The sequence below is a fragment of the Neoarthrinium moseri genome (genome assembly GCF_022829205.1).
Source record: "Neoarthrinium moseri strain CBS 164.80 chromosome Unknown scaffold41_Wmoseri_CBS_16480, whole genome shotgun sequence".
NCBI classification, from domain to species: Eukaryota; Fungi; Ascomycota; class Sordariomycetes; order Amphisphaeriales; family Apiosporaceae; genus Neoarthrinium; species Neoarthrinium moseri.
This window is the reverse complement of record NW_026055155.1, coordinates 139,780-149,035: the sequence shown is the minus strand read 5'-3', so window position 1 is coordinate 149,035 and position 9,256 is coordinate 139,780. Positions and strand designations below refer to the sequence as shown.

Genomic DNA, 9,256 nt, shown 5'->3' with positions numbered 1-9,256 from the left:
TTTGGCCAAGTAGCTATACCATTAAGCAGCGGTAAGCTTCACCGGGCGCCAAGCAGGCACGTTGCACGAAGTATTCTCAAAGAAATGATTGGCCATATCTTGGGACACCCCTGCGGGGGCCACATCTAGCATGGGTAATAGTACATTCGCTGTAGACGCACGCATATGCAATTCGCGAGTCCTTTCGTGTAAGATACCTCACCGTTATGCACAAGAATCTACAGCATTCACTGTCAGCATGAATGTGGGATTAGACATTTGGCGCACCCCCTATGCATCCGAACTCATTCAATCGAAATCGCTCCATTACTTGTCCCACTATGTATTGACTATTTCTCATTGCCTGTTTGCATAGCCTAGATATTCAAGTAGAATCTATCGACAAGATACTTTAAATACAATCGCAGGATCCAGGCAATGGCCAACCATACCAGAACTCCGGTCACGACAGCAGCTCTTAGCCCGTTCCGGAGATAAGTGCGATCATTTCTCCTTGGAAATGGCACGTCAGGGATGTCCTTGCCTAGAAAAGTACACAAGGGCTCCCACCCCATAGATGGATCGAATTCCAGAAGAGACGCCGGAGGAATCACCTTGCGAACGAAATCATTATGCGCCTTGTACAATTCAACGGAAGGAATGTGCTGAAGCTCGAAGCGTGTGCGGCAGCAATCGTGCCACGACCTTGTCATGTTGCTTGAGGAGATGACGCCGGGGACCCAGAAACAGACGAGTCGAAACCAGAGTGTGGTCACGTCGAATCCCAGTCCTTTAATGGAATCTAGCCATAGGGAGGCGTCCCGCCGTATCGTGAGAATCACCTGTGTATATATGGTCATTATTGTCCGAAACGTAGAAATCACGCAGGAGTCCAATTCACCTTTGCTTCAGGGTAGATCTGCGAGAGCTCGTCAACACAAGCGGTGCCTGGAAGGTCAAGAGCGACCTTGTACCCGGCGTAGAGGTCCTTGAAGGCTTTTGCCCGCCGCTGGGGGTCTTTTTCTTCAAGGGCTGCTGCACTGCGATGCAGTCTACTAATTTGGAACGTCGGCTCAAGTAGATGGTGGCAAGGTCCGAAGCCAAGTATTTCAAGCGCAGCCTTCAGGCTCATTGTTCCAGTACGTGGCAAGCCAGCCTGATTGACACATAATTTGATTTGATCAGTAAAATTAACAAGGCCTGTGAGCAAGGGACTTACCACTATAATGTCTAGTGATTCTTCTTCAGCCATGTTGATTGGCAATGATCCAGACAGACCTTCAGTTCTTGGATTTGAGTGTAAAGTTCCAAACTGTACTTGGGTGCTCGCTGAGGGTCCTGATGTCAAGTACCAGAGTATGCCTTGTCGGGCCCTGAGAACAATGGTTCAAAACAACATATCAGAAGGGTTGAAGTCCCACAAGAGTGTCGTCCATCTTTCGGGGCCCAGATCCTTATTCATTTAAGCCCCTGAATGAGTCTACCCATGGCGCATAGTCAGATTAGGTTGACCTGCTATCTCGTGAAAAGAGTGGGATACATTAGCAAACATATTTTTGGTATGTATAATTGATCGTAGTTCGTCTATGACACGAGATAAGACAACATATGCAGTCAGCAAATAAGTCCAGCACCGGCGTCAACCATGGTATTGAGCCCCACCTACTATGAGCGGCCGCCTCTCACGACAGCTGCAGCTGACCGTTCATACTAGTCTCGCCACAAGGACTTGGCTGCAATTAGACAAAACGACGAGAGTACTTCACGATACATTGTACAGCCCCGAGCCCATGTATCCTTGCATCAAGATAAGAAGGCTGTTGTAACACAGTCAGATATGTTGGGGAAGCATGACGCGGAGACTTCGGGGGCTCCACAAGGAGAGGAATCAGCTCTACTCGTTATGACCATGGCTGTCGTATTCCATGTCATGCCCAGAGATCATCAAGTTTCTCAGAGACCTCACAACAAGCCATACGGAGTTTGCATGTTCTGGAGAAGGTCGTAGGCAACAGTCTGCGGGGCCGAACACCAGATCAGCAAAGTCTCGATCGAGGAAGGAATTCACCTAGTGAAAGCATCGTAAGCGTATCAAGTAGCCACAGGAGCTTATCCCTCTTACAGCCATACTCTTCTAACTCACCAGAAAATCGAGGTATGTAGCATGCCATAGAGCCAGATGCTACTCAGCCAGAGAGGCGCCTGAAGCAGCATCTGGGATTGGCTGACCCATGAGGCATCCAAGCTATTCTGGTACTGAACAGCCTTGATGCCGAGGCAGGGTTAGTATGCTCATAAATAAGATGCTATTTGTAGTTTTCACACCTCATGAAGGCTTGGATGGTGCTTCAGATACCTACAATTCAAAATTGACAGTAATCATATCGCCATAGGGCCAACATTGACGCAATTCTTCGACATCATGCCTAGCCTTATACAAAACTTCCACGTTCCCTTGATTTTCAGCAGTCCAATTATAGTCTGTGGATTCGTTTCAGTCTTTGCTTTTTTGATATTTACCGGCACCTATCTTGTCACAACATGTCGTTTCTACGTGGAGACAGCCTTTGGCGATCGTCGATACAGGGGCTTGGAGCCACCAAACCTGCCATACTGGATACCTTGGATCGGAAGGGGCCTCGAGGTCGCCACGAACCCGCACAAATTCTATGAAACTGCCATGTTGGTTACATGCTCCTATCTGCAGATCTTTGACGGGATGCTCATAGTTTAGCAGCGCAATGTCACCTGGCCGTGGCCCAATCAAAGTCCGGGTAGCTTCTTTACATATGTATATGATTACCGGGGCCGACAATATCCAGACGCTCTTCCGGAATTCGAAGGACCTCACCTTCGAGTTCATGCAGATCCGTGTAGCCCAGACGGTTAAAGGGCTTCCAGAGCAGGACGCGACAAGGCTCAGCATTGACAACTCGGGGACGCTCGCCACCCCTCTGAGTCCGGTCCCTGAAAAGGAGCGAATCTGGAGACAGCTGCACAACATCTATGCTGAAAACCTGGCCCACGGCAGAGCTGTAGACTGCCTAACCAGCATGTTTGTGAGCGAGTTCTCTCGGATGATCGACGAGGAGCCACGAGGGAAGTGGAAACGGACTCAAGTTTATAAGCTGCTGCAAGATAAGATGTTCAGGGCCTCCACTATGGTCTTGGCCGGGCCCGGGATCCTGGAGTCAAACCCGGGCTTCGCGAAAAAGTTCTGGCAGTACGACGCTGGTTTTATGAAACTTCTCCTGGGCAACCCCCGCTTCGCCTGTCGCCAGGCTTGGGACGCCCGGGACCATTGCCTGGAAGCCACCAAACGGTGGCTGGCTAACGGGTGGGCTAAAATGGACTGGCAGGCCGCTTCCCAGCAGAACCCTGACTGGGAGCCAAACTTTGGACATCGCTTAGTGAGAGCCAGAGAGCAATGTCTTCAGAGTTACGGGGTGAGTCTCGAGGGCCGCGCATCCCTGCAGATGGGGTTGATCTGGGCGTGAGTCTCATCACATTTCTACCCAAACTGCAAGACTCACAATATTTTCCGCAGAATCAACGGCAATGCCATCCCAATGGCAGCGTACATGCTCATCGAAATGATATATGAGCCGTCTCTTTTGAGCCGTGTGCGCGATGAACTCTCTTCAATAGCGGGCTTGAACAATTCCAGTTCACTCGAGCTCGATGTCGCTGCTCTCTGCAGACTGCCATTGCTAGGCTCTGTGTACAAAGAATGTCTGCGCCTCCGAGCATCGATACCACTTACCCGTCGCTTGCATAACGACATTGAAATCGATGGCTATACACTTCGAGCTGGAAATTTCATCCTCGCTCCATCCTGGCTGTCACACCAGGACGAGAACGTGTGGTCGGTGCCCGGACACCCGCCCAATGAATTCTGGGCTGATCGATTCTTACATAAAGGTAAGGGATCAACTGTCGCCTCGCCGAAGCTCAGCGTGCCAAGCGCGGGACGAGAGAGTGGAAATGCTATCAAGGCAGGGGACTTCTTCCCCTTCGGTGGTGGCAGCATTATTTGCCCCGGGCGCTTTTTCGCCAAACAGGAGATTTTGACTGCAGTTGCCCTGATTGTGACCTCTTTCGACATTGAATTCGTCAAAAATGTGCACCTGGGTGGAAGACCGTCTGAAAGAGGCCCTGGTCTGGAGAATTGTGAATCTAGGGGCATCATCTCGCTGGATCGAGATGTGATGGTACGCATGCGCAGACGGTCCTAGTAGTTGAGTGACATAGATATTGCTAGAAATTTATTGCAATTAAATTGAGCGCATTTGCCAAGCAAGAGTTAAACTAGATATGACTTCATTCACCATCCGAAGGACGTCGACTGTACAGACATCAGAGAATCCGGGCAAAAAGAGAGCTAAGAAGCATGATGATCGTCTTCAAATAGGGCGCGGTCTCAATTGATCAGAAGCTATCTGTATGACTTAGATTCCTACGATCTCAAGAGCTTCCGGGGAAGCATGGAGTGATCCATCCTGATTCCGTCCGCTGCTCTAGTGTAAGGGTAAAACACAGACGGCGTGGTCCAAACCAACCATAAGAACACCCAAGCATAGCCCATGTAGCGCATTTTCTGGCCAGGGCGTCCTTCACCCACGACCCGCCCCAGAGTTGCAAGGACATCCTCGATGATTATGCCCACCCATTGCATGACGAAGAATTTAAACATGCCTGATTCACATAAGGGGACACCTACGAGGGCGTCGACAATGTGGTGAAGTGCTCCTGAGAGAACAAACGAAGCGCCCAGTCTCGCATGCCGAGTGAGCATGGATTGCCGCGGCAGGCGGAGCAGGGAGAGAAGGAGGTAATCGCAATTAGCCGATAGTAGGGATCGTAGGGTCTGGTGCCATGTCAATCTGGATCGGAGTCAGTCAGTCTGGGCGTTTTGAGAAGACCTGGTGTACGTGGAGGGTATGTAACTCACCCCCAAAAGCGTTGGATCGTCCAGCCATCCGAGATGGAACCGAAGACGGGTGGCCAGTCCGCCGGAGTATCGAGGCCGAGGCCTACAAACACTACGGCCAGACAGCTATACATGGTGCTGATGTAGCAAGCCATGTTTACCCAAAAGCCAACGGTGCCGGCGACGCGGAGAAACAGCTCCTCTGCATCGACTTCAGCCAGGCGCCACGCCAGGTGTTGCTTGTCGAAGGTGTAATTGATAGCTACATTCTGGGGTGCTTGGTGTGCGAAGAAGTCCATAACCACCAAAGCGATGGCTATCCGCACCAGGTGGCCCCCTATAAAGTCGCCTTGCGAGGGGACATAGTCAGGCTTTAAAGCGTCGAATGGGGTAACACCACGGATAGACCACTTCGTTCCAATGCCACGCATGTTCCACAGTTGGCGCCATGCTAGGAAAAGGCTTGAATCAAAGATGCCGCCGCTGTGGATGCTGTCACCCGAAGCGCTGCCATTCTCAGTTGATGGCTTTGCTATGTCATTAGGGCCAACCGGATGGAGGCAGAGCACATCACAGGATCGGGTGGCCAGTATGGCGGTCAAAGCCGCCGATGTGGTGCGCCATACAAAATTGTGTACAACAGTGGGCATAAAAATTACTGCATTCGCAGCAAGGATGGCTACAGCAAGAAGCGCTATGCGCCGAGCTGCTATGGAAGATGCAGGGACGTAGGCAATAATAACAGAGGGTATCAATTGAACCAGCAAGGCAGATACGACAGGCAGCGCCTGAAGCAATTGCGGAGCGGATGCAGCGAGGTAGGAGTCCATAACGGCGAGAGAGGTGGCACTGATCGACTAGACGATGAGCAATAACCTAGCAAAAGACTCAACGAAGATTATGGGAGCTTTAATTCACCCTCAGGGATTGGGTATTGGCCGTGTTTATTGAGACACTTCAAGTTACAATCTACTGGAATTGTTTGTCCATCTGGTGTCGAATCCCACTGATACGAAAGCTGACCAGTGATAGGCTGTCTAGGGCGATCGCATGAAAAGTCCATTGACCCACCGACCCCTGTTATCACTCGTGCAAAAGGACCATCGTACGTGAATACATGAGCATGATACGCTTATGGTCTGGGTACCTCTGTCAGTAAGTATCTTGGAGATTTGCGCGGTTTATGGAGTGCTGCGATGGGCTCCAGCATGACTGCATAGTTTGACTGGTCATATAGATCCACGGAACAAGTTCTGATTGGGTAATTTGCGCATCTAGGTAAGAGTTGTGTTGTATCGTCTTTGCTGGAAGGAATAAAAGCTGGTATGACTCTGACAAGCTATTGTCGTATAGTGAAATCCTGATTTGTGGGTCTTGTTCACTCGAACCGCGTCTGAATGATGACATGCCAGTATCGTATATTTGATTCCTTATTGTGGATCTTGTCCACTCGAACCGTATCTGAATGATGACATGCATTTCCAATATTGCAACATATCACGAAGCTCGAAGCATGGAACTGCATGTCAGAAATTAACTTAGTCGGCCGCCTGCAAGCCAAACTATACTCTCACTACTGAGCCTTGGCTTACGTTCAACACGAGATCGCGATATATGACTATGCTGGATCCTTGAATATACCTATCCATACGGGTATATCTGATAAGCAGTTCATGTGTGAGTCTAGCACTGAAGGGCAAAACGCCATCAATGGGTTCTCGTTTTCAGTGATCTAGCAGTTACTCGTCTTTTGGCGTGTGAAAAAATGGAGTCAACGATACCCTCCAAGATGAAATCCTCAGGCTTGGTGGCTGTTGTCACTTTACTCGGCGCATTTTTGGCTGCACGTCAGATATGCCATTTCTTGCAGAACTTGAAGCTCGCAAAGAATTCAGGTCCAGGCGCCACACTTCCATTGATCTTATGACAACTGATCTTCTAATATGCACCGCAGGCATTCCCTACGTGGTAGTCCCTGTGAGCGGCTACCAGCTGTGGTGGCTCTTGACCTACAAACTCTGGATGCCTCTGTTGCGTCAACTGCCATCGTCATGGACCTCGTCATGGATCGAGTTAGACCCCGAACACTGATATATTAATCTCACTAAACTTGTGTTAGGTTCCTCGTACCTGGGTGGTCATGGAGGCGCTATCATGAGCCATACAAGCAGCTCGGGAGCGACGTATTTCTCACAGTGTCCCCATTCGGTAACATACTATGGGTGTGCGACGCCTATGTGATCAGTCAGATAACCGAAAGAAGGAATGACTTCCCCAAGGACACAGCGATGTATGAGGCCATTGATATTTTCGGGAAAAATTTGGTGACGACTGAGGGAAATGACTGGGTCCGTCACCGCAAGGCAACAGCCGCCACGTTCTCGGAGACGAATATTCGGATTGTATGGACGGAAACACTCCACCAGGCGCAGCAAGTAGCCCGAAGTTGGATTGGGACGGGCCATGCGCCCGAGACGGTAGTAAACGCCTGGGAAGACATGAAAACCCTGAGTCTACACGTGATAAGCCGTGCTGGATTTGGAAGAAAAATGTAAGGTTTATTTTTCACCGGCAGTTGCTGGTATATTGCTTATAAGATGTTTACGACAGGGTGTGGCCGGGAGAAACCCCTTCCCTCAGTGGCTCGAGTGTGGATGCCGGCATAAATGGCGACGCGATCCCTGAAGCCCACACGTTGAGTTTCAAGGCTGCTTTGAGCACAGTCTTAGAAAACTTATTCATGGTGGCTGTATTACCCAGCGTGGTCTTGGGTAAGTATCTTCTGGTTTCGATGGCGTGTCGAGTTAACAAGATCCTCGCAGCAAATATCCCCAGCAAAACAGCCAATCTAGCTTATCAAGCATATAAAGAGTGGTCTGCGTATATGGCCGACATGTATCAGGAGAAACTTGCAGGAATAGAGGCTGAACATACTTCAGAAGACAACAACACTGGGGAAGTAGAATCAATGGACCTCTTAGGTGAGATATAGCCTCCCGTTGTTCCGCTTCGAACCATCTAATGAAAGTAACGTTGAGCAAAGGCGCTCTCATTAGAAACAGTGCCTCAGGGGGCAAAGACGATCAGAAAGCCCTTAGCAAACGCGAAGTACTTGGTAATGCGTTCATATTCATGTTTGGTGGGCACGAAACCACAGCGAGCACCATGTACTTTGCCCAGATTTTTCTTGCACTGCATCCAGCCAGCCAGCGTGAGCTGCAGGCCGACCTTGATGCGCAGTTCCCTGCAGACTATCCCGTTGCCAGTTGGGACTACGACAGAGAGTGTGCTCGTCTCCTGGCAACGATGCCAGGCGCCGTACTCAACGAGACACTCCGTCTAGTACCGCCTCTCATGAGCCTCCCGAAGACTACAGCACTGGGTCGAGGCCCGCAGCCACTAGACCTCAATGGCCGTACTGTGTACGTGCCACCCGGAACGCGCGTCAACGTGGTGATTCCCGCAGCGCATCGCAATCCAAACTACTGGCCAGGCCCCGAGGAAGAACTGCATGCCTTCCGGCCGCAGCGCTGGCTCCTTGATGGGGCATCTGCAGACCACAAACAGGCTGGTGACCTACCGATACCGTTCCGCCCCTGCAAAGGCGCCTATCTTCCGTTCAGTGAGGGACGGCGCGCATGTATCGGCAGGCGCTTTGCGCTGGTCGAAGCCGTGGCCACGTTGGCGGTTCTTTTGCGCCACCACAGCGTCGAGCTGGCGGTCGACGACCTGGCAACTGATGAGGAGGTAGAAAAGATGGGACATGCTCAGCGCGCAGAAGTGTGGGAGTTGACTGCAGCTAAGGCTAGATATATGATGAGCGAAGGCCTCTCGACCCTGAGTTTCAAGCCCAGAGACTCAGTCCCACTGCGCTTCGTGGAAAGGGGAAGCGAGAGATTCTACCAACAGTAAGCGTAGTTGCGTCGAGGGTATATGTTCTCAGTCATGGACTAAAATATGCCTACACAATTTTGATAGAGTGCATGAAAAGATCCACTGCAGTGTCCTTCCGGGTGCGGAGTGGCAGTCTTGAAATGAGAAACAGGCTTTGATTTTACCCAAATCCACCGCATCTGCCCCTGCGCGAAGACCAACTTGCTTCCCTATGAATTAGGTGTTTCTCCGTTTTAAAAAGTCGTCAAATTTACTAATATCAACACGTGTCTATTGTGGAATGGTGTCTTAAATCTGTGTCTGTGGGAAGAGGAAGAAGCCAAGGCTCCTGGCAAATTCCTAATCATGCAGATACCGGGGCGGGTGCTTCTTGTACCATAAAACGGATATGCATCTGAGATAAGACAACCCATTACTTACATATAAGTGCACCATATCCTCGCACTCTGACTG

General features: G+C 50.4%; 4 protein-coding genes across 4 annotated transcripts; 2 read left to right on the top strand and 2 right to left on the bottom strand.

Moving 5' to 3' along the window:
* Positions 1-356: 356 nt before the first annotated feature.
* Positions 357-1,231, bottom strand: JN550_009217 (uncharacterized protein; the record flags this gene model as incomplete). The annotated part of the gene is made up of 3 exons (XM_049321265.1): positions 357-821; positions 881-1,135; positions 1,199-1,231. The coding sequence occupies 3 exons, from the start codon at positions 1,229-1,231 to the stop codon at positions 357-359; spliced, it is 753 nt and encodes a 250-aa protein (XP_049168793.1).
* Positions 1,232-2,401: 1,170 nt separating this feature from the next.
* JN550_009216 (uncharacterized protein) lies at positions 2,402-4,214 on the top strand (the record flags this gene model as incomplete). Its single annotated transcript, XM_049321264.1, has 3 exons — positions 2,402-2,661; positions 2,717-3,472; positions 3,527-4,214. 3 exons carry the CDS (start codon positions 2,402-2,404, stop codon positions 4,212-4,214), a joined length of 1,704 nt encoding a protein of 567 aa, XP_049168792.1.
* Positions 4,215-4,435: 221 nt separating this feature from the next.
* On the bottom strand, positions 4,436-5,739 carry JN550_009215 (uncharacterized protein; the record flags this gene model as incomplete). The annotated part of the gene is made up of 2 exons (XM_049321263.1): positions 4,436-4,862; positions 4,931-5,739. 2 exons carry the CDS (start codon positions 5,737-5,739, stop codon positions 4,436-4,438), a joined length of 1,236 nt encoding a protein of 411 aa, XP_049168791.1.
* A 1,458-nt stretch (positions 5,740-7,197) lies between these two features.
* JN550_009214 (uncharacterized protein) lies at positions 7,198-8,821 on the top strand (the record flags this gene model as incomplete). Its single annotated transcript, XM_049321262.1, has 4 exons — positions 7,198-7,460; positions 7,520-7,680; positions 7,732-7,890; positions 7,953-8,821. The coding sequence occupies 4 exons, from the start codon at positions 7,198-7,200 to the stop codon at positions 8,819-8,821; spliced, it is 1,452 nt and encodes a 483-aa protein (XP_049168790.1).
* Between the last annotated feature and the right edge of the window lie 435 nt (positions 8,822-9,256).